Genomic DNA, 25854 nt, shown 5'->3' on the forward strand with positions numbered 1-25854 from the left:
AGACCGATGATCAAACAAAGAGAACTAGAAACGATTGAAAATTGCCAGAAATACAGTTCTATCAAGGATCTATAATAACTTAGCTTACATACCCAGAGTCTTTAGACTGAGCAGCAGAAGTGGAAAAAATCTGGTTTATATGACTATGGAGAAAATTCTTTAGTGCTTGGAATTCTGTATCCTGTTCCGGACACCTTATTGGCAGAGAGATCTATTAACTTGGAAAGAACCTGAAATTCACTTGTGGATGAAAAGCTAAAGAAATAAATGCTTACGGCAGTAAAAACACATAGAAAGTGAAGAAAGTGATACATGGGTATATGCTGATATTGCAAAAGGGCAAAAAGACCTGAGTAAGCATAAAACAAACCCACTCCAGACTCAGGGACGAGAAGCACAGAGGCTTGAGACCGATCAGTAATATCCATTTTTTCGTTCCAGGTCAGGTGCTTCCCACTTTGTTCACCTAAAATAGGAAAAGGGATTGGTTTTAAATTTCATGCCTTTAATCCCTGCCTGTTAGAGATAAAAATATAAAATCAGTGGGCTGAAATTTAGGGACACTTAGGAAATGAAAATGGAATAATGTATCCGGGAAGTTCATCAGTGTGCCCGGGAATAATCCAGAGATAATGTGAGAACAGACATTTCAGTCTATCATTATCACCTTGCAATAATCAAGGTGATATCTGTCAATCAGGGGAAGATAGGAATCCAAAAGCTGTTATTATAAGGAAGTTTTCTTTCCCTCCTGTGGCCAAATTATGGCCAAATATTCCTGGGGAGACCAGTTTAGTTATGATTTTATAGGTAGTTTGTGATTTAAAATATATACATTTGGCTTCTAAAGGACCTGGTGGTGTTTGAATAGCATTTTTCTTGCCCAAACATTTTTTTATATACATTTACTTATCAAACACTTTTTTCATATCCAAAGTAAAGATAAATCCCAGCCTAGCTCAAAACTTTTCATGTTGTGAATTAGTGACTTCCGTGTTAATGAGGTTGCACATATTGAACTCCCTGTGTGAATCCTGAAACATGTTCTCCATCAAGGACAGGAGAATCAATCACACCTAAGATTTGACAACTTGTCTATCAATCGTTCTGGATAGGCCAGAGCACAAACAAAGCAGTCTAACTCTTTTCCAACTAAAAGTTTGGATTCTAAGATAGGAACCTGGAAGGGAAAAAGTATCCTTTTTCTTCTGCTCTAAAAGGATGCTTCTAATGCATCTGTACTTAGAATAATCATGTCAGAAAAGCTGATGCCAATTCCGTTTCTTCTCCTGAACTTTATTAAGAGAAAAAAGTCCTGTTAAATTTCTGTCAACAAATGCAGGTGTTATGGAGAAGGGTAGATCCATTGAAAGCTGCCAGTGACTCCAACTATCCTCTCTTTTCCAGACACACAATAAAGTTGGTCCACAGGACGTATGAAATCTTTCTAGTCCTCAATAACCTTAGCGTATGCATTATGTTATTGGATGCAGCACAGAAATATTCCCCTTTGATTCAGTTCAGTTCCTAGTCTCCCCTACCCCCCAAACCCATACACACCGCCACCTCCCTCCAAAAAGCTGCCTCCTGCTGGTTTGAAAATTTTGACAGTTTCTGGCAGGACAGTGATACTGCTCTCCGATTATATTACTGCTTAATGTCTGGTAGTTGCAGAGGAGGTTCACGCTGTGTTATTTTCCAAGAGCAAACAATCTGTGAACCAGATTAAGGCCAAATGTAGTCTTGGGTATGGTAGGGGCACTGGCTAGCAGGATTGCTAGAACTTGACGGAGTAAAACAGTGGAAGAATGACCCCAAAGAATGACCAGGGGTGCCAAAAAACATGCATACAAGTGGACACTTTGGTCATTGTTGCTCAAGCAGTAGTTCACCGTAATCTGAGGTGTCTGGACACTGATGGTAAACCACTTTGAGCACCTCTTGTAATTGCAGAAGTCAAACGTGACTTGTAGTCGTCTTTTGTTATCGGTGTATATTATAATTTTATCGGAGTATTATAATTTTAATAGTTTTCCTTTCTTAAAAAATGTCTACATTTTTTGAAACCCTCTGTGTATATGTGGATATGTGTATATGTGGATGCAGGAAAATATTTTATTTCTTTTAGCATATGCATATTAATCTATTTAGTGATGATGCAAGTTATAATAAAATTTAGATCGTTTCAGAGTTATTAACTGAAGGAGCTGGGAAGATATCTTTTCAACAATAAAAGCTCATCATTTTCAAAGTATTCCTCTCTTTCATGCCCACTTTCATTAGGGAAGGATCTTATACCATTATGAATATAATTACCATGTCTCATATTTTCTTGGACTTAATATTTTCAATTCTCTTTCTCTTTTTTTTAAAAGATTTTTACTAAAATGTAGCTAACATATAATGTTACATTAGTTTCAGGTGTGCATCATAGTTATTCAACATCTATATACCTAAAGAAGTGATCACCATGATAAGTCCAGCAACCATCTGACACTGTACTATGCTATCACAGTATTATTGACCATATTCCCCATGCTGTACATTACATGCCTATGATTTATTTGTTTTATGCCTGGAAATTTGAACCTATTATTCCCCTTCAACTTTCCCCCCTCCTTTAAAAAAGTTTTCAATTACAGTTGACAACCAATATTGTTTTATATTAATTTCAGGTGTACAGCATAGCAGTTAGACATTTATATAATTTGTGATTCCCCTACACTGGTCTAGTACCCACCCGAAAATAAGACCTAGCCAGACAATCAGCTCTAATGTGTCTTTTAGAGCAAAAATTAATATAAAACCCTTATTTTACTATAATATAAGACCGGGTCTTATAAAATACAGTATAGTGTAATATGATGTGATATGATATGATATGACGTGATATGCTGTATAATATAATATAATATAATATAATATAATATAATATAATATAATACCGGGTCTTATGTTAATTTTTGCTCCAAAAGACACATTAGAGCTGATAGTCTGGCTAGGTCTTATTTTCGGGAAAACACGGTAGTTATTACCATATTATTGATTATATTCCCTATGCTTTACTTTACATCCCAATGACTACTTTGTAACTACGTATTTGTACTTCTTAATCCCTTTACCTTTTTCACCCTTCTCTTTAACTCCCCCCCATCTATCACCCTGATAAATCTAGTACCCATCTGAACCATACATAGTTATTATGATAGTATTGACTGTATTCCTTATGCTATAACCTATATCCCCATGACTGTGTAACAATCAATTTGCACTTCTTAATCCCTTTCCATTTTTCACCCCCGGAATCCCCCTCCCATCTGACAACCATCAAAATGTTCTCTGTATGTATGGGTTTGTTTCTGTTTTCTTTATTTTGTTCTTTAGATTCCACATATAAGCCAAATCACATTGCATCTGTCTTTCTCTGTCTGACATACTCCACTCAGCACAGTCTCCCCCAGGTCCATCCATGCCGCCGCAGATGGCAAGCGCCCATTCCCTTCCATGGCCGAGCAATATTCCATTGTATATATGTACCACTTCCTCTTTATCCATTCATGCATTGACGGACACCCAGGCTGCCTCCACATCTTGGCCATTGTAAACAATGCTGCAGTAAACATAGATGCACATGTCCCCTCGAAGTAGTGTTTTGAGTTTCATCAGATAAATACCAGAAGATTATTGGGTTCTTCTTTGTCTCTTGTTACAGCCTTTGTTTTAAAATCTATTTTATATGGTATAAGTATTGCTACGCCAGCATTTTTTTTTTTTTACATTTTCATGAAATATCCTTTTCCACCTTTTTACTTTCAGTCTGTGTGTGTCTTTCCATCTGAAGTGAGTCTCTTATAGGCAGCATATGTAAGAGTCTTGTTTTCTTATCCATTCAGCCACCCTGGGTCTTTTGATTTGAGCATTTAATCTATTTACATTTAAAATAATTGTTGATAAATATATAGTTATTGCAATTTTATTATTCATATTTAATTATCTTTTTTTTTTCTTAAAAAAGTCCCTCTTAGATTCCTTTGTGTGGTGGTGATTAACTCTGTTAGCTTTTTCGTGTCTGGCAAGTTCTTTATTTGTCTTTATTTGATGGCTTTGCTGGGTAGAGTAATCTTGGTTGTAGGTCCTTGCTTTTCATCACTTTGAATATTTTGTGCCAATCCCTTCTGGTTCAAAGTTTCAGTTGAGAAATAAACTGAATAAGAGCTCATAATTTTATGTGAGCTCTTTTGTAGATAACCAACTGCCTTTCTCTTGCTGCTTTTAAGATTTTGTCTTTGTCTTTAACCTTTGGCATTTTAATTATGATGTGTCTTTGGTGTGGACCTCTTTGGGTTTATCTTGTTTGGGACTCTCTGTGCTTCGTGGGTTTGTATGTCTGTTTCCTTCATCATGTTAGGGAAGTTTTCTCTCATTATTTCTTCAAATAGGTTTTCAATTCCCGCTCTCTCTCATCTCCTTCTGTTACCCCTATAATACGAATGTTGGTATGTTTTATGTTATCCCAGAGCCTCCTTAAACTGTCCTCACTTTTTTGGATTCTTTTTCCTTTTTGCTCTTTTGATTTGGTGTTTTCTGCTACCTTATCTTCTAAATCACTGACTCGATCCTCAGCTTCATCTAATCTCCTGTGGGATCAGCCCATTCACTGTCTCTGCCCCTCCTGCCAGTCTGAAGGTGGTTTCTTCTGTATGTCCTTAGTTGTAGGGCTTTGGTTAAGCTAGGCTTCAGGCGATTCTGTGATGGCTTTTCTGTAGTTTAGTGGTCTTTAGAGGAGGTGAGCAGAGCATTTACCTTGTCATCTTGTCCGCAAAACCACTGTCTCTATCTTAACTAGTATTCTCTGAACTACTGTTGGCCCAACTGTGTTTAATACATAGTTCTGAACTCAAGGATTTAATAATTATTTTTCTGTGGAAAATATTTTTGTGAATTAAAAAAAAGATTGTGAACATTGATGGCTTTTCATTTTGCAGTTTCACCTTCATCATATATATTGTACTTTACTAACTAACCATGTTATATTTATCAGCTATGGAGCTGAGAGGACCCCAAATTATTTAGTGTATGGGGCCTAAATTCCTAAATGATGGCAGCAAAATAAGAAGTGTTAAAGTAGTGGGGGTTCAGGGCTATTGTACTGATTAATATGAACACATGAAAAGTCTGAAAGTCGAACTGCAAAGTGTTTCACATGTATGTCTTTATTATATGTTTATCCAAAGCTATTAAATCAGTTCGTGTGTTTTTAATTATAATTGCAAAATGTAAATTCTATAAATTTTTCTGAGTAATTTTTTATAATATTTAGCGGATACGTTCTAGTTTAATTAATTTAGAAGTCTTGCTTAAAACTTTTTCTATATTTCCTAATATATAAGTATCATAGAAACCCTGCTGTGAAAAATATGTATTGTAGATGTGTTATGGATTTATGCTAAATTAGTTTTTTAGTGATTTTCAAGTTTTAGAATTCCTGTTGTGGTCATAATGATGTAATCTGATTCTCTCTCTCTCTCTCTCTCTCTCTCTCTCTCTCTCTTTCTTTCTTTCTTTTCTTTGAGCGGAATAGTGAGGTGATGGCAAAGTAAATAATCCCATTTTTATTTTTGTCTTTCTCTCTTGAAATGTTATCCCCTCACAAGTTGCAGAAGGAACCTATCTTCACTAAGGAGTTACCATGCTGATGTGTTGTACATTCCTAATACTCCTTAAAAGTGAGGGAAAATAAACATATCAGATATCAAATAACACAAAAATTTCTCTAAGAAGCCAGGAATAAGAGTTTAGTTTATTGTTTATCCTGCCTCTCTTTGTGTGGATGATACTACCAATAGGAGTTTCCCATTAAAGAAACAAACAAAACAAAAAGCAGACACTAACATAATAAAGCTAACCTGAAACATTTTAGTATAATTTGTACTAAAACCATTGTAAAAAAAAAAAAAAAAAGAAGAAGAAGTTATTTGCACTTGATGGAACAGGACAGTCCAGGGAGGGAAAATTCAGGGCTTTCTACTGGTTGATGTGAGAAAGTTCCAGGGTTTGGGTTGTTCACAGTCCCTGCACCAGAAGTGATGTGTGAGATGTTCCCATCAATGCCATTTTACGCAGCTTTAACAGTGATCAGTAGGTTATACAGAGCTGTTGGACTCTGCTAATCAGAGCACATCTCTACAAGAGATTAGAGCAAATAAGAATATGTCTAGAAAAGAGCTAGAATGGCGACTGTTGTGGTAATCCTTCATTCAGTAGTAGTAACTAACATTTATGGAGTACTGACCATGTCAGAGACACTGTGCTAAGCCCATTATGTTAGCCCATGTACTGGTATTTAATCCCCACCACTACACTTGTGAATGGGACACCTCCTTTATTCCATAACCTGTGCCAGAGATTAAGGAGTCAAAAAATGAAAGTTGCCTCACTTAAAAAGTCAGTTCATAGAAGGAATTAACTGAGGGACGGGGGAGTGCATGTCCAAAGACAAAACGATCGAGAGCATAGCTGGTGGCTGTGCCAAAGTCTGAAGGGCTGCCATGGGTGTGCCAAGAGGAGTGGGTTTTTTAGTGTGGAGGAAGAGGGGACACATGCATAAAAAGGACCAGGAAGCCTATATTGCTCACTCTAGTGAAATCCAGATAGCTGGCTAACGCCTGTGTTCTAAGATTCTGTAATATGTTCTGTGGAGGATTCAAAAACCGGACACAGTGTCTTCCATCAGGTCAAGGAGCCTACAGACTTAAGGAGAATGGTAGGTATATAAATAATAGGGTAGCATGTGATAGGGCTGTTGGAGCACTGAGCAGTGATAGGGGAAGCCAGCAGAGATTTACTTTGCACTGGATGGACCTGATGAAATGTGACATTTGGGTTGACCTTAAGGTGGTGAGGATTGGACAGATGGAGCCAAAATTAGGAAGAGTGCAGTGTCTGATGGCTTCAGGCACAGAAGCATGGAGATAGGAAATGATGGGGCATTTTGGTGCAATGGTCTGTGTTTGGGTTTGGCTGTAGTGTGGGGTATGTAAAAGGAAATAGGAAGTGAAAGCTGAACAGCTGGGCATGGTCCTGATCATAAAGGCTTTGAAAACCACATCAAACAGATTGAATTTTTAATTCTATCAGGTCAGGGAATCATTGAAGGTTTATGTGAGAACGATGGTTTTAAGGAAATAATTTTTGACAGCTAATGTTTGTTTTTTGGTAAAGCAGTACACTTTCTGTCGCTAAAAATGTGGCAGTCTAGAGGACAGTTTGGGAGGAATGTTATATGGAACAAAGCATCCTGGGAGTGGAAAGTTTTAAAACCTGTGGTCACTTATACGGCTCAGACTGTGCTGTCATTTTCGCTGTAGCTGAACTTTGTAGAATGTGCCTGGCCCAACGTGGGCATTCGGTGAACCTTGATGAAAGAAGGGAAAGGAGACTAGAACTCTGTTCCATTCCAGGTCTGAAGTTCTTTGACATAATTCTAGGAGTTATTCTGAAACAAGGTGTCATATCATCTGTTGAATAAATATCTATTTCTGTAGCAGAATGATAAAATTTCTAGGACTTTTACTCTAATAAAATATAGTTTGTTGCTTTTTTATAAAAGTTAAACAACTTGATTCAGTAGTGACTTCCCTCACAGACTTTGTATTCTTTCTGTTTGTTACTGTATTCTCCTATGTCTCTTATAATGGCTGAAAGAAAGTAATGATGCACATAAATTTGGCATTATCTTATTGTTTAGCATTCATGTTTAAATATAACTCCTGAAGTCATATTCAAAAAAATGTTGAAAATATCTGAATAGAAGATAAATATCAGCCTATAGTAATGCCAAACACAGTGAATCCTTGAAGTATTTTAAAGTATGCTCTCTTAGTGTCTTTATAACATTCCATTCTACTTAGACAAAGACTTCTTAAACTTTTTAGCTTTTTTGAGAATCTATAGAACCATTCAGAAAATTGTACCATTGCATATGTACACCCTCTTTGAATGTGATGAGAGGCAGGTTCGCAGCCTCACAGAATAATCCATAGACCTCCTCCCGCCCCAGTAAGAAACCCTGGTTTATAAAAAAAAACACTTTTGTAGATTTGAAGTTGGCACAAAACAGATACACGTCTATAGCATTTAAAACTGGGTGTTTTTTTTTTGGATGTAACATACAAACAAATGCCTTTAGAGGTAAAAGTTGTATGGAAGCCAAGAAAATATTAAAGAAATTTAGAAATGCTGCTGAATCCGCACATATTTCTCAAAGGTCCTATAAACATTACAACACATTTATCAGGGAACATCTGAAGGTGCCAAGATACTTCCAGTAATGTACCAGAATAAACATGATTATATGATGAAAATGCATTTTCATAGCCTGTGGGGGCCGGGTGGGGAGGCAAAGAGAAAGAGGGGGTCGAAGGGGGAGGAAGTAAAGGAGGAGGGAAGAAGGGAGAGAGAGGAGAGAAAATAAAGAGAAAACTGCATTATGGTTCTCTACTGTGGTTGTGAAATTGACTTGTGCTGAACAATAAGAAGAAATCAATCTTTTCAACCAAGTGTCTGCAAAGACCTAAGCAATGTTATTCTTAACCTGTAAAGGCATGGAGTGTGCCCCCTAAAAGCTTCTTTTTGTGGAGAAAAGAGACAGCACAAATATTGACTATAGGATTCTCCACTTCACCACCACCCTTGCACACTTTTTCATCAAGGTAAGAAAAGGAATTGGTGGAAGAGGTATTGTATCCGTGGTCTGACAGAAAACAGAATTAACTTCAAAAGATTTAAATAAACTCTTAACGACGGAGCTACTAACAGTAGACAGGGTGAAGGGATGAGCAAATAGTTATTAATAGACCATGAGGCATAAAAACTGGCCATAGCTGGAAACCATTATCACCCAAAGGTGGAAGGACAAGGACAGCCCCATGGAAAACGGACTGTGGCAAGAAGGTACTGGTTGGACTTGGGTCACGGAGCCCTGCAGCTACCAGCAGAGATGCTTCAGCTTCCTGGGCACAAAGCAGGGCAGAGTGAAAGACAAGAGACTATCCCTGGAGCAGGGGCCCGTGGAACATATCGAGGTACCATTTTCTACTGGGACTTCTCTGCTCAGGAGATAAATAAGTTGTTATTGCCATCCTGGTGAAGTTATTTGTCATGAGGGCACTGTCCTTTGAGGTTGTTATTTACTGACATCAATGAGTGGTTTAATCACACTCTGAGAATGATACATGAATAATGCTTTTCTTAATGTCCTTACTTGGGGGGACATTAGAACATTCTTTTAAGAAAGAGCACTGTACCGCCACTACCAGGCTTGCTCTTGTTTCCATTTATTTTGGAAACAATTGATGAAGAAAAAGAGAGATGGGGCCATGAATGTTTGAAAGAGTTTCACGAGTAGTTAGTGGTGGCCATAAACATATGGCCTTCACCAGCTATTTGGACTCTGTTCCAACTGTGTCTTTCAACTGCAGCTAACCCCATCATTATGTATTTTTGCTCCAGTTTCACTGCGAAGTCTGTGTTCAGAGCCAAAGTCTGTTGATAAAATATTAAAGAGCGATGGCACAACAAATAGAAAGAGCCAAAGTTCAGAAACTGCATGGCAAAAAGCCTGTCATGGAATTGTAGATGAGAAAGAAGGAACTTTTCTAATTGAGAAAGTGCTGTTGTCATTATCGTTAACATGTTTAAAGGTCTTAATTTGTAAGGGGATTCTTGAAACATTGTGCTCGGGGAAACAAGGCATTAGGACTGAAATACATTTTGTTTTCAAGTATAAGGATGTAATTCATGCAAATTTATCTCAGACTCGACTGATACAGATAATCTTTTAGGGGGTGAGTGTTTTTTTTCCACATTATAAATGTATACGTTTCATGGTAGGAACTATAGAAGAGCTTGAAGAATAAAATAAAATAAAAAATATAGAAATAATCTCTGGTAACTGGGAGTTTTCCTTTTTATTTGGCTAAATATGTGTGTATCCTTAATATGAAATTATGATATTGTGATTCTTCATTAATATTTCCAAAATGCTCTCCAGACATGTTACACCAACTTTTATTTCCATCAAGAGTATGTTAGTTTGTCTAGTTATATCCTTGTGAGCCGTATATGTAATTAAAAAAAAATCTTTCCCCATTTTATAAATAAAAAATGATTAGTAAGGTTGAACTTTATTCATGTTTATATACTTGGGGTGCCAAAAAATGTATACACATGACTTGTATTCATCTTTCGTTATCGGTATATATTATTACAATTTTAATACAGTTTTTTCCGTTCTTACAATGTGTATACATTTTTTTGGCACCCTTTGTATTTATTGACCATTTTTCTATTGAATTATTTATCCATGTGTTTTTCCCATTTTTCTCATGGGACAATTAGGTTTTTTGTTTGTTTTTTTCTTGGTTTATAGGACTTTGTATAGAAACAGCTTTAAGAATATCAACTTTCTTGTTAGAAAGGATAGGACTAATTGGTCACCCTTATCAGGTGATGGTCATTTTCTGTGATTTTTGGTGAGAAGCTCCTGCCTTCTTGCTCTCAGAAGAAAACCAAGTTTTAAAATACCGAACTCTCAAATTTTTTATTATTTAAGATAATTAAGCAGGGGTATTACCTTTAGATAAATATTTGGTGAATCCTGATTTAGAAGTTGTTAGGCTTTAAGGTAACTTTAAATATTTTTATTGAGAAAAATAAAGGACATTTTGAAGTTATTTGATGTTTTAAATTATATTTTCCTCCCAAAAGATGTAAAACTCTTAGGAGTACGAGATTAAGACCTTTCATTCCTACTTACTCCTGTCACCAAAAAAGTGTGAGCGAAACAAATAATATCCAGTTGGAGGCAAGGATATTAGTTTCCAGTATGTGTGGCTGCATAAAAAACTACTAACAGCTTTTTAGCTAGTCCATAAAAATTGGGAGTAAGAATCGGCATTTTCCAAATAATTTTATTTAAGGTTCATTTACCTAGTATGAGGTACTTTTAATTTTTGCGAAAATTACTTTCTTGAGATCATGAACAAACTTAAACAAATCTTTAACACCCAGAGTTATATGAATCCTTAATTAATTGCTCTTCAGTGCAATCTGTACAACTTTCTCACTAGATCTTACTGTAAGGTGGAGAGTTTCAATGCCAGTCTCTAGGTGCTAAGTTATTTTTAGAACTGAATTCCTAAAAGTTTTGTTGTTTCTTACATACACCCTTAATTGTGCCTCAAATATCTTCAAAAGGCAGAATTTCTGGTTTTTAATTTCTTTGTAGGCCCGAAATAAAACAAAGAGATCATGTATGTGATACAATGTGGCTAAGTCTTCATTTACAGGACTTTCCTTGTCTAATGTGTGTGAACCCTTGAACCATGGTTGCTTTTCTGTAATGGCAACCAGCAGTGGTGTGTTACGATGTTTCACAAATAGTCCTAGCTGTTGTAAAAAGGAACAATCTGCCCTGGCCACAGAGTCCATGCTCCGGTTTTAGACCACAGGCAATACCACTGGGAGTTGCCATATACACTGCGAACATCAGTCTTCCTTGGAGAGAGAAGGAAGATTAGTCACTTCTGGCTCCTAGAAATTCTTGCATAACATGCTGCTATCTCAGTGCAGTTTCCTGAGGATACTTTATGCTGGCACATGCCTCCATCCCCACTTCACTGCTCCCTCCTTTGTCAAACGGACCGTTGTGTATAGGTTCGCAGCTCCAGTTCCATTCCAGAGGGCCTGTGTTCAGTTCAGCTCTTTTACCGCTCCTTCCTCATCCTGGGTCCTTGCATTATTACTTTTGTCATGCCTTGTGGCTTGGGCTTTGTTCCCAATGTCACAAGAGTTGTTTATCTGTAGCTCATACATATGTGAACGTTCTCCCTCGCATTAACCTGGCAGTGCCCATGCTTTGTGTAGAATTGTTATAAACAAACCATTCAGATGACTCCAGATTTCTTCCTGGCAGTTAATTTTCTTTCCTCCCCACTTCCCAGAATCCTCTTCCTTATCTCTGGAATATAGACTCCGATGCCAAAAGGCTTCAAGAAACTGAGTTAGGCTTTGTGTTTTTAACTTTCTTTATCCACCCTCCATGTTCCAAAGCTACATTTCTCTTGTGCTTTGGATTTTTTTCTGCCCCCCTTCTACCTGAGCAGCAACTCTGCAATTATGCCCGGAGTTTAGTTTACACTGCATAAGATAAGGTGGTTTATAAGATAAGGTAGTTTACCCTTTTCCAATTCGCACACTCCTTAAATACATCTGTTCTTGATTATTTCATCTGCTACGCCTTGAATTTGCTTAGTACTTTGTTTGCATTTCGTTGTTCTTCTTTGAGCTTATTTCTAGGCTTTTGCTGAGTCCCTATAACTCTGTTTCTGATTAAATAAACAGCTTTGATAAGGCACCTAAAAAATCTGAACAAAGAAGAGGCCTGTGCCAGATTTACTTCTTCCCTCTCTTCTGCCTTATTTCCTCCTGCAGTTGAGACACCAGGGGAGAACAATTATTATAGCTTATTATCATTGTGTTTTGAACTTTTATTGCTGATTAAGTTGGAAAGGATGGTATTCTATCAGCAAAAGCTCTTGTGGGTCTGCTAGCTTACCTTTGAAGTTTCTCAAGCTGAGAGCTCTTTTCTACCTAATTGATAAAGGGTCCGTGGGCTCCATCCTTGTGTGTGAGCGCATCCGGTTATTTCATTCAGCAAGAACTTCCCCGAGCTGCTCATTACCCTAGTGATGAGAGCACCCTGTCTCCAGTCATTGTCAAAGCGTTGAACTGGAAAACATCGTGACGAACTTGCCATGCTTTCTGTCTGTGGATTTGCCCATGTCACTCATGCCACTCTCATGTCAAGAGTGCTCTTAACTCTGTGGAGTGTTAGGTTTCATTCTGCCAAATGGAATTTTGATTGGAAGTTATCTCAGCGCATCATGGTTTGTGAACTGATTGTGATTACCAATGGAAATATTGTTTTGAATTTAAAATATACAGAGGGTGCCAAAACAATGTATACACATTTTAAAAAAGGAAGAAAAAAACTATTAATATTGTAATACTCAATATATACAAATAACAAAAAATGAATACAAGTCATGTTTGACTTCTGCAATTATAAGAGGTGCTCAGAGTGGTTACCATCAGCATTCAGACACCTCTGATTACGGCGAACTACTGCTTGAGCAACGCTGACCAAAGTGTCCACTTGTACACATTTTTTGGCACCCCCGGTATTTGTTTTGGCACTTCTCACTGTCCGTTTCCCTGCTCTTCTAGTTAACTAGTAAGGAGATTAATATTTTCTGTTTTAAAGGTAAATAAGGATGATTTTATGCCTTCTCCTAAAGTAACACAGTTTAAGGAATGCCTAAAACAGGTGGACTTGTTTTTTCTTGATCCCAGTAGTAATAGCTGATGTATTATGGCTGTTCACCAACATTTTGCCTTCAATACTTAGAGCTTAGGGTCTTCCACTGCCTCTCCAAATATACTTCTTGCCCTTTTATTCTAACTCCATTTATTGGAATTCTTGTTGTCAAACAGCATTCCTTGAAAGAATCTGGATTCTATATTACTGGCTATAAAATAAGCTGAAAGTGCATCGGTCTCCTGTCATTCTGTTTTGTTCTTTTAGTCGTTTCTAGTCATGTTTAATGAGTCAGTTCAGGTTTTCTCTATTTCTTGATAAAGTATATGCCTTCACTTAAAAATGTGATATTGGTATATAATTTATCTATTTATTTATTTACATTAAAGTTTATTGGGGCGACAATTGTTAGTAAAGTTACATAGATTTCAGGTGTACAATTCTGTATTACATCATCTATATATCACATTGTGTGTTCCACCCAGAGTCAGTTCTCTTTCCATCACCATATATTGGATCCCTTTTACCCTCATCTATCACCTTCCCCCTCACCCTTGCCCTCTGGTAACCACTAAACTATTGTCTGTGTCTATGAGTTTTTGTTTCTTCATTTGTTTGTCTTGTTCTTTTGTTGTTTTCAGTTTTATATACCCCATGTCAGTGAAATCATAGTGTTATCAACTTTTTCTGACTTTTTTCGCTCAGCATAATAATCTCAAGATCCATCCATGTTGTCGCAAATGGTACTATTTCATCTTTTCTTATGGCTGAATAGTATTCCATTGTGTATATATACCACAACTTCTTTATCCAATCATCTGTCGAAGGACACTTTGGTTGTTTCCATGTCTTGGCCACCGTAAATAAAGCTGCAGTGAACATTGGAGCACATATATCTTTATGGTATGTTATTTGACCCATGTAACATTTTTGTTTATAAAGGACAATTTATTTCTCAAGAGGTCAGAGGGAAACTCTTTGTTTCACAGGAAAACACAGGCCATGGCCAGTTGACTATGAGTTGAATTAACTTTTGCTAATAGCAAAGTGACTTGCCAGCCTAAAGGAAAAGTGATTAAAAAAAAGCAGACGTGTTGGATGGTATCAGTTTTGAACTGTGACATGGCTCAAATAGGGTTTGATGTAGAATGCAATCTCCCTTTGGGCCATCACTGCATTTGTTTTGGGCCTGCAAGCACATTATTCAGGAAATGCCAGTGGGGTGAACACTGGATTTCATCTACTTTGATACAGAATTACACATTTGTAGAGCATATGAAACAAAAGGAAAGCCCAAGCTGCCATCTCTGAAGCCAGTTATGGATCCATCACCAGGTTTCAGAGGCTAATTTTCCTCAGCTCAGAAGCAGATTGCTATTTCAGACCCATTTGTGTTTACTGCCTGCAGCTTAAGTTCTTGGCAACATTTTAGATTGTGATACTTTTGGTGAGCTACTTATTGTGAGATATCAAAAAATTGAAAATAAAGTTGCTTATGACGTTAGTTTTATTTAAGAACCTCATAGTACTTCTTTACATTAAAGAATTTTAGATTTATAAGTATAACAATGATGGGACCAAACTCCCTCATTTTTTTTTTCTTTTTTGAGGAAACTGTACTCCAGAGATTCAGAGACTTTTCCACAGTAACAAAGCTTCTTTATGGCTTAATTGGGATTCAGAACTTATTATCATGACTGTGGAATCTGCATATTTTTCCCACAACATGAAGGGAATCTGTAGCCTGTTGCAGAGTCAAAGTTGTTAAAATTTAACACAATTTGTGGCGGGCTTTTCCTAGCCTATCCCTGTGTGATCCAAGTCAACCAGTGACCTGGACATGTCTGGGGCTTTTTCTGAGACTTGATGCATATTGGCTGTGTGACAGAATCCTTACCCTAGAGCCACAGTCTTCCTTATCTAAAAAATTTGGCCATTTCTGCCGTGGAACTACTTGTCAACTGTGGACGCAGGGAATTTCAGAGGAGGTTCGAGATGCTTCTCTGCCTGTTAACACTGACCATTCCCAGGAGTGTTGATGGACCCTGCCCAGGCCCCATCCATGTCCTTCTTGGTTAGACAGTTTTAAAGTCTACGACTCAGGAGGAACTTGAAATAAAAGTGAAAAGAGCGCCCAGGCAGGAGAAAGTGAGTTCTGTCCCTGGTCTCTTCTTACGGATTTAAGGCCAGTTTGACAGTTTTGTTTGCATACATAAAACGTACCAAAGCCTTCCTGATTTCACGTTGTGATGTAGAACTTATCCCCATAAACAAAAGTGCAACTCGAATAAGATATCTTTTATTCGGGGGCATTGTGGGTGGGAAGAGTGGGGTTAAGTCAAACAAGGAATTTTCTGTTGTTTTCTTTCTCCAAGAGAACATGCTGAGAACGAAAGCATTACTTTGAATTTTGGGGGTTGAATCTTTCCTTTCACAGCAATCAGTCATGGATTCAGGAAAGTAGCTACAAACAGATCACTGGTGAAACACTGATGGCTTAAATTCATCATATGTCAATAGCACATCACTTTCTGTAGCATAATAAACACCATGAAATGGCTGACATGAGTATTTTCTATAGATTTTGCCGTGGGACAGGAATGAGAGGGGAAGGAGGCATAAGCTTGAGGAGAGAAGGAAAAAGCAATAAAACATTCACTAATGTTTCCAGGAATGGAGATGTTTCCAAGGACGGAAAACGAGAGAGCAGAAACCAGGGTACCAAGAGATCATCTTGTAAAGATAGAACTAAATTTCACTTAAGGTCATGTAATCATCCCAACTCTTTCAAGCATTTATTTTTACTGAAGATAAGATTTTTAGCATGTGTTCTTATGAAAACAATTGTTGCCTTATCAAGTCCTTATGAATATATGGAAGTCATAAAGATCTGTGTGCTCAATATACACATATAAAGTACCAGTTTCATACCCATGTCCATAGAGCTTCACATGACTTATTGAAGGTTGGGTTATCATCTGGTCATCTTCTCTTCCATAGGATGACACCGGAGAGTTGTGAGCAGATTGGTGGGACAGGAATCTGAAATACTGGTTGAATATCTGACAATTCTCTGTATTTTTACAACAGTACTAAGATCAGAATATTTGAAGTCAAAACTGTTTTGGGAAGTGCAGTACATGGGGTCACCTTGGATATGAGGTTTAGGCTCTTCTCACAGATTCCCATCTCCTTAGCCTTTTCCCCAAACAGGGGAGCCATCAATCCATTCAACAACAGTTTATTGAGTATCTGCTACTTGTTTTGCCCTGTGAAAGTTACAAAACTAAGACAATCACTGTATTTAGGGAGTGTGAGGGTTGATTATAAATCAATGAGTATTATTTTTAGAGCAAATGTCTCTCAGAACTTTCATGCCCAAATTGGAATTGTCTTTCAAAGCAGTTAGTTTGGGGGGAGAAACTATATACACTTATTCTCTATTTCTCTACCACCTTCCAACAATCTTCATAGCGGGCATTTTCCTTGTTTTTATGTTTATGGTTAATACTTGGGTGTTTCTTTTCTCCATCAAGTATTTTCAGAATTGGTCTGGATGTAACCTGAGCACATGGACAAGCTTGAACTGTACACTGTAGCACTCAGAAAGCAGAGAACTGTATTTCAGGATTTGGAATGAGCACATGAAGTTCAATCTGGAGCTCATATCCTTTAAACGAGGGCAAAAGAGGGGGTGAAAATACAATCTTTCTAGCCAACTAGTGATCTAAACCAGAGTTTTGTCATGTTTGTTTTTCTCTGTACTTGTGAGACTTGATTATTTTAAAAACCATTTCCCAAACAAGTGCCGATTGGGGTCCTAGAGACAGTTCGTTGTTACATGTTGGTGACTGTATGTCGTGGGTGTGTCTCTATTTGCGTCCATTTATAATTTAAATTTTGGGTCACTAGATGGTGCTCTTTCACTTTGAAATAAAATGTGTTTTCTATTGAGGCTTTTCCTTTCTGTTTTCTTTATTGTTCTATTTATGCTGAGATGGTGGAAAAGCAAATTCTATCTTAAATTGGGTCTGAGGTTTCCTGTCCCTCTACAGATGCCTAGGAATTTTAATGTGATTATCCAGCCTGTAAAGTAATAGGTTTTCAGATTAGCATACCACTCGATACTTACTGTTAATTTATTTTGTGAGAAAATGCACTATTTTTCCTGTAGAGGCATTTTATGTTGTATATACTTGATCCATACATAAGAGACTACAGTTATATGTGTACTATGTGGTTTAATAAGCTCTGTCTATATGTGATGTAAAAATTACTTGGGAAACCAACAAAATGCTGATTACTGGGCCCTGGAGACCCAGGAACCTATAGTAGCTAGTGCTAGAAGTCTGATGCAGGCATGTTTTGATCCTGTACAGGTTAGATCCAGGTTCCAATCCTGTGCAGGAGAGTGCATGTTCAGTAGAGATTAACACCACGTCAGCCTACAGTAATTCAAACTATAGCTGAAGAGAGTTGAGACCAAAATTTTGAATGTAGGACAGCTCTTTATGTAAATATTGCCTAGAGCAGTTGTAATGGATTTAATAAGAATTATTGAAGAAAATGGTTTGTTGGTTTACATAAGTGTGCTAAAGCTGGCGAAAGACTTACAGAGAAAAGTCCTCCCTGTTAGGAGGCCTTAAGGAGCAAGCAGTGTGAACAAGACACCCTAACGCCTTACAGTGGAGGCTCTCCCAGCTTGTTGGACATTCATTTTGCCCTGCTTTTAGGCCCCTTGCCTTATAATACCTGATGACACTTAGACATTTTAGAAAGTCTCAACCACTCTTCAAGTCTTTGATCCTCAGATGTCCCTTTGACAGGGTTAATGTCTGAGGGGGGATTAAAGAACAAAATAAGGAGAAGTGCCCAAGGCCAAGAGCAGTCACCTGGAGACAGTCTGGGGAGAGGGAGAAGGAGGGGGGCTGGAAGTGGTGGCACTGACTCATATTAAGCACAGCTGCTGGGATGTTGCCCCAGGAGGTCAGATGCATTCCTGAACTTTGAAGCTATTGCTCCATCCTTGTCCCCAGAGAGGGTGGCTTTAGAGAATGGTTTCCTCCTCCCCATTCTTCTTTCATTTCTCTCTCTCTCTCTCTCTCCTTCTTCTTATTCCTCTTCTTCTCTTGCTCCCTCCCTCCCCCTTTCCCTCCCTCTCTCCACCCCCTCACCTCTCTCTCTCTCTCTCTCTCTCTCTCTCTCTCTCTCTCTCTCTCTCTCTCTTTTTCAATTGTTCGATTGCACCTTACAAATATGTTCGTCAGAACATTGATTTTTCAAATGGACTGTGAGATGGGGATGGGTGAAACCCAATATGAGGGAAACATATGTAACTTGATAAAATCCTCACCAGGTGACCAACTTCTTACCCTAGACAATTAATGGTTTAGGACTCAGCAGAACTGCTTGTTAATAGTGAGAGGTGCTCAGCAAACATTTGCTGACTCTGTGGCCGACCTGGGGTGATGTACAGTGTATGAAGGACTCAGCAAAGAAGGCAGTCAGTAAGATTGTCATTAGTAATCATTGTGATGATGGTGATGACAATCAATCGTAAATTATCTCTGTTATGCAGCTTTACCACTAAAGTGAGTGGCATACAACTTTTGGCTTACCCCAGAATGGTCTTACACTCGGTCAGGCTGACCTATATGGTAACAGAACATGTAGCTTGCTGGGGAGATGTGAAAACCTGATTAAGGAATGAACTGCAGAGGCACATCCCCACCCTGGAGCTTTGGCTTTCACTTTGCCTCCACTGGAAGATTCCAGCTGCCTCACCTCCTTTAAGCCTTTCTCAGTAAGGCCTAAAGCCCCTAACCCCTTCCCATAGCTGGTACTCCTGGTCCTTTTGTCCTCTTTTCTTTCATAACAGTTATGTTCTAATATATTAGGTTATTTATTTGATTCACATTTGTCTCCCTGCGCAAGACTGTAAACTCCATGTGGACAGGAGTCTTTTTTCTTCCCTGACAAATCTCCCAGCCCTTAAAACAGTGCCTTGGTACATAGTAGAGGTTCAAAAACTATTTGCTGAATGAATGAATGATTTTCTACATCAAATTCCATGGCAGTAATAAACAATAGACATGACATATATTAATCACTTAATACTAATTTTACATAAATATTAAATATTCCTTAATGAAGACTAAGGGTTTTTTTTCTATTAAACTTGACCTATAATTCTATCTTATAAATTAAGTTAATCACATAGTTGAAAGTGTGGATCCAGTGTTGGAAGACATTGGATTAGAGTGAACAAGCCTCTGAGTGGTTTTCTGGGGCAAGTTACCAAACTGCTCTGTACCTTAGTTTCCTCTGTAAACAACCTCACCAAGAAAACTGTGGAGTAGATTGAGTTAATGCGCTTAAAGCATTAGAACAGTGCCTAGAATATAGCAAGAGATCAAATAATAAATTGAACGTATAGACCCCTCACCTGTTTAAAAAATTGTGGGCTATGGGTACTAGACTTACTGACTTCATAAGGTATATAAATGTCTAATTACTATGTTGTACACCTAAAACCAATATAATATTGTATGTCAATTGTAATTGAAAAATTAATTTTAAAAAAGACCTTGTTAGTTGTCGTAATGTAAGAGTCAGATTATAGAGGGCCACCCACAAGAGAGAGACAGGATTTGAAGAAGTGATTACAATAGTCTGGGTGAGAGGTGGTGAAGGTCTTAACTATCTAAGGTTTAAAATCAGATCTACTGTTAGTACAGTGATACAGAGATGTTTTCTTCTTTGCAATCGATTGGAGAAAATATAAAACTATACATTTGTAGGCATTTTTAAAAAACGAAAAGTTTACATATTCAAAAACCAATAAAAATAATTATATGATATACTTATTTTGAAATTAAATTTAAAATTAAATGATTTAACCAGTTTTCAGAGGAACGATGCCACGGATGAATGCAGTTTACGTATTTTTCATATTCCTGTCTTTATTACAATAATAACACAGAATGAATCAAATATTGAATTCATTATGGAATCTCTTTTCTTATATTGTGACATCAGTTTTTAAAACAGAGTTTGGGGGTTTCACGTGCACACTTTGTGTTTGATTTCTTATAGATCCCCATATTAAGGTTTCTGGAAAGAAAGAAGATGTTAAGGAAGCCAAGGAAATGATCATGTCTGTCTTAGACACAAAAGTAAGTGAATGTTAAGGACACTCAGATGTCAGAACCTTGTCTCTGCAAGGGCTACTTCATGCTGTTCTGAAAGAACCATTTGGAGAAGAAAAACCAGGAGAAAGTAATGGTGGGTTTTAAAATAAGCACCTGTGATGCTTCAATGGATGTAAAGTTCTATTTAAAATCTAAATGGGTTCTCTCATGCTGGGTAATCGAATAATATTGTATCATTTACATATATGTGTATTTACATGCCATCTTCAGAAATAGACAGTGAGCCTGATTAGTATAGGGCACGTAAGTAATAAAGATTATAATAATTAGCATATTTGCTTTTATGATGCCAATAGAAAACCAAAGTTATCTTCTGTATGGCTCTGTATGTGGGATGGCATGAAATCTGACACGTTCTCTTGTACATTTTCTCGCTCTGCAAGTATGTATAGAGAGATAATAGGGAAATTTAAATACCTAAAAATGTGTACTCATCTGTGAGAATCTACTTTAATAAATACGTTAAACCACTTACTATGTGCCAGGCACTTTGCTAAGCGTTTCACAAATATTAATTTGTTTAATCCTCATACCTTACTCAACACAGAGATATTAGGGATTTTCCCCAGGATCCAGTAGCTGACAAATGGGGAGGTGGGATTTAAATTCAGGCTCTCTGGTTTTTCACCACTATGTTTTGTCACCTGGTATGTCATGGAAATGGTTTTTGACCTCTTCCTCCATTTTTAAAAAAATCTTTTCTCATTCTTTTTTGTTTTTGTCTTATTTTAAAGAATTATTTGCCTAATAATTCTTATTTTTAAGAATTATTAAATATTTCAGAATTTTTTTTCCAGAAAAGAATGTCTTTTTCCTGTTTTTGAAATGTTAAACTAAAAGAACTGAGTTTAAAAATCTAACTATGTAATGGATATGTTTAAAATTTAAGAATTCAGAAGATGTAAAACTACTGATATTTTTAATACCTTGTTGTCTTTTGACTTTTTAATTTTACTTTCTAAGGACTGAAGAATTTCAGTATCAATCTTGTAAAGAGAAAGATTTCGTGGTTATAATTTTATAACACTAAACTTCTCCAAATTAAATACAATTATCCTTGTATGACCATAGTTATCCATTGTCTTGGAATTTTACATTTTGCTTTGCTATAACTAATTTCATACTTTGTATTGGTTTACTTAAGCCATTTTACTGTTAGAAATCTGTACTTTGTGATCTCTTCCTCATTCTTCTTCCTATCAGCAAGAATAATAGATCTACTTTGTAAAGTTTGACATACCATAATATAGCAATTGTGAAAACACTTGTAAATACTTCTTTATTCAGTTTTGAGATTTATTTTTATTTCTAGTTTTCTATCATCTTACTTCTGCAGTTCTACTAGCATGTATATATAGTCAGTCTTAGAATTGTGTTTTCATCTGTTTTTAGTTATTTGAATTAAATGTTTCATGAATAATGTCTATTAAAGAAAAAAATGAGTAATTTATTTGTAATTGTAGCTTATTTTATTTAAAGGCTAGTTTCCAAAAAATTATCTTAGTAAAGAGTATATCTTTGTATTTCTTCTGACAAATTTGTCTGAAAATATTTCTTTTTTTTTAAATATCCAAAGAGAAATAGATAGAAATGGAACATCTGTAGATTAAGATCTTATTTAAAAATCTGTAGTCTCCCACTGGCTCACTTTTTGTTAATGTTATTCCCTATCGGGAAAGTGCTTTAGGGAGTGGTTCCTTCCTTTTTCATGCCTCAAGAAATAATACATTATTTCCACCTAGAGCAATCGGGTCACCTTGAAGATGGATGTTTCACATACAGAACATTCTCATGTAATCGGCAAAGGTGGCAACAATATTAAAAAAGTGATGGAAGAAACAGGATGCCACATCCACTTTCCAGATTCCAACAGGAATAACCAAGCAGAAAAAAGCAACCAGGTGCTGAGTCTTTTCACATGAACTTTTATGGGACAAATTACAGAATTAGTTTTGCTGTATGCACAGCTTTTTTGGGGAGATGAGTGCAAAAAAAGTAATCATGGAGACGGCATGTAGTATATAGATTGTATGACCCTCCCCCCTGCCACAAGAAGATTGAAAGTGCTCTGGTTTTTTGAAGAAAAGAGTTGTAGGTGGGCCCGAAACTCTTGATCTCTCAGTGGTTGGTAGAAGAGAAGAGAGGAAGTGATGGCCACGTAAAATGAAGTTCCTAAGGAAAGGCTCAGAGAACGTATGAACTAGGAAAGGACCTGAACGCTTGCCTAGGCCGAGCAACACTTGTGGGATTCTGTCTGCAGCATCCCACGAGTGGTCCTCCAGGCGGTACCACGTCACCTTCTGAGGGGCAGTCCATGAGTGCCCTGTTCCTCACATTGACTGAATTATGTCTCTCTTTAGTTCATACACATTTTTCCCAGTTCTTATGGTTGGAAACAAATCAACTCACCTATCCACATGAAAACATTTTCAGTACTTGAAGAACAGATATTATTTGTGTTATTTGGAAGTTTTTTTCTCTCTCAGCTAATCACAATACTAGAAGCTGTCGGCCACAAAGATAAATAAAATAGTCTGTTCTCTATGGGGACTAATGTGATAGTGGGACACATTCACAAAGAACTGGATCAAAGGTCATGGTAAAAAGCAAGGGCAGTGTTTACAATATTTGATAACTAGTGTGGCATAGGCACATGCTCGAGACCACTGTCCTGGAGCCCCACATTCTGACCCTCATGCCAAGATTAATTCTTTAGTTGATGGATCCTGGGAAAGTCCAAGGGGTCCCAGCAGAGGGCTGGGGGTGGGTGTTAGAGGAACAATTTTTTACCAACCAGCTCCCATGTAGTTCATTCAGCAGTATCATTGTATCGATATGCATCTAGTCTGCAAGGAGTTTAAACAAAAGGGAGAAAAATGCAGTGAACAAATGAAATTATAAAGGAGGCAGGATAACTCACTGGGGCTGTGAGGTTTCAGGACTTCCAGGGGATAATGGAGATCAATTGACACAAATTACCTGAGGAGCTCATTAAAGTGCAATTTTTGATTAAGCAGGTCTGGGTTGCTGCCTGAGATCCTTCATTTTTAACAAGCTTACAGATAGTGCCCATGCTGTCTCTTCCTGGAGGACACTTTGAGTAGCAAAGATGTAGATAACTGGAAAAGCAGATGTGGGTTCAATTAAAAGAAATTTAACTCTGTATTTCCTTATTTTTGCAGGTATCTATAGCAGGACAACCGGCAGGAGTAGAATCTGCCCGAGTTAGAATTCGGGTAACTATTTATTACTTTAGTACCGTAAGTCATTGTCAGCAACATTTTCATTACAGGGCGTTAAAAATCATAATTCATCAATTTATAACAGTCACGTCCATTATGAAGGAAATAGTGACAAAAGTCGGTTTAAGACATTAAAAATGTGTCTTAAAGACTTTCTGGATTTTGCCTGACTCAGTTTCTCTGGTGATTTTGAAATGATCAAAAAGAGGATGGGGCAGAAGGTGAAGGGATTAGAAAGTACAAATTAGTAGCTACAATATTGCCACGGGGATACGAAAGACAGTTGTTGTCAAGATGTTGTAGGGTGTCAGATGGGCACTTGTCATATTAGAGAGACCACTTCATGGACAGTGTAGATGCCTGATCACTGCACTGTACACCTGAAGCTAAATAGTATCGAATGTCAACTATAATTTAATATACATATAGTCACGGGATGTGGAGTACAGCATAGGGAATAAAGTCAATTGAATTGTAACAGCTATATACGATGTCAGAGGGATAGTAGCTTGGGGAAGGGGGGTTATTACTTTGTGAAGGGAGTAAATGTCTATTACATTGTTTTGTACACTTGAAACTAAAAAAAAAGAAAAGCCTGAGGAAAATGCCACAGGTAGTTACAGTTACAAACTTTGAGGTTTCATAAAAGGATCCTGTCATTTAAGAAACTTTATATATTCTACCGAAGCTTATGTTTATAATCAAAGCAATTTATGTTTTAAAATGCCATCCTTAGTAAAGAATGAATGAATTATACATATTTCTAAATGGATAATGATGTAACTATCTGCTTTGGGTTCTCATAATGTCATTTTAGGAGCTGCTTCCTTTGGTGCTGATGTTTGAGTTACCGATCGCTGGAATTCTTCAGCCAGTTCCCGATCCTAATTCCCCCTCCATCCAGCACATATCACAAACATACAACATTTCGGTGTCCTTTAAACAGCGTTCCCGAATGTATGGTGCTACTGTGATAGTACGAGGGTCTCAGAATAACACTAGTGCTGTGAAGGTAAGAGATTGAGATAATTTCAAACATCGTACATGCACAAATCATTCACGTTTTCTTTTTAAAGGATTTTCCACTAATCTGTTTGCCAGAATTTTCCCTTGTATTACATTCTGGCTTATAGAATGTGTTGTATTTTTCCATAGTTGTTAGAAGTGCACTGGACTCTTTCCCTGTGCGTGGACAGTTATTTTATAGGATTATTTCTCTCCCACCCTTTTCTCCTAGGAAGGAACTGCCATGCTGTTGGAACATCTTGCCGGGAGCTTGGCATCTGCTATTCCCGTGAGCACGCAACTAGATATCGCAGCTCAACATCATCTCTTTATGATGGGTCGAAATGGAAGCAACATCAAACATATCATGCAGAGAACGGGTGCTCAGATCCACTTTCCTGATCCCAGTAACCCACAAAAGAAATCCACCGTCTACCTCCAGGGCACCATTGAGTCTGTCTGTCTTGCAAGGCAATATCTCATGGTAGGTTTAGTGAAATTAGTGTTATAATTTTTTTTTTTTTATCTCTTTGGGCACAGTGTATATTGCTGCACATATCATACTAACGTATTTATGAAATCACTTTGGAAGCCTGGTCAAATAAGGAAATAAAGGAATAAGGTAGATAGTGCCTCAACAGGCCTAATTTCATTACATAGGTGAATAATTTCCTTGCAGGATTATTATTATTTTATTATTATTACTTTTAAACTTAGACCAAACAAAGTGGTTCAAATGAAATAATTGACTGTATTTTGTGGAAGGTGATTATTTTCATAAGATATATTAGTTTTCAGTTTTCATTTAATGAAGAAAGTCAGTTTAAACAGAAAAGTAAAAATACCTTTTAAATATTACCCTCAAAGACGTAAATTTTGGTAGCATAAAACATTTGAACATTTCATAAATCTCTGACATAATTTAAAAAATGCTGTTTAAGCCATGAATTCGAGTGTCATGCATTGAAGAAAAATAGCAGAATTATATAATTCAGTACTACTTCCAGTTTATAATTTG

The 25854-nt window shown here is 37.1% G+C and overlaps 1 protein-coding gene across 3 annotated transcripts in view; it reads left to right on the top strand.

Annotated features, from left to right (window-relative positions):
- Nucleotides 1-25854, top strand: part of BICC1 (BicC family RNA binding protein 1) — a 249144-nt gene that overhangs the window by 189430 nt on the left and 33860 nt on the right. For all 3 annotated transcript variants that reach the window (XM_019731836.2, XM_019731837.2, XM_019731835.2), the window contains exons 4-8: nucleotides 20474-20553; nucleotides 22332-22490; nucleotides 23772-23825; nucleotides 24649-24843; nucleotides 25069-25320. In XM_019731836.2, coding sequence (XP_019587395.2) covers nucleotides 20474-20553; nucleotides 22332-22490; nucleotides 23772-23825; nucleotides 24649-24843; nucleotides 25069-25320 — 740 coding nt within the window. The remainder of the gene's footprint in view (nucleotides 1-20473; nucleotides 20554-22331; nucleotides 22491-23771; nucleotides 23826-24648; nucleotides 24844-25068; nucleotides 25321-25854) is intronic.

The sequence above is a fragment of the Rhinolophus sinicus genome, linkage group LG07, assembly GCF_036562045.2.
Source record: "Rhinolophus sinicus isolate RSC01 linkage group LG07, ASM3656204v1, whole genome shotgun sequence".
NCBI lineage: Eukaryota > Metazoa > Chordata > Mammalia > Chiroptera > Rhinolophidae > Rhinolophus > Rhinolophus sinicus.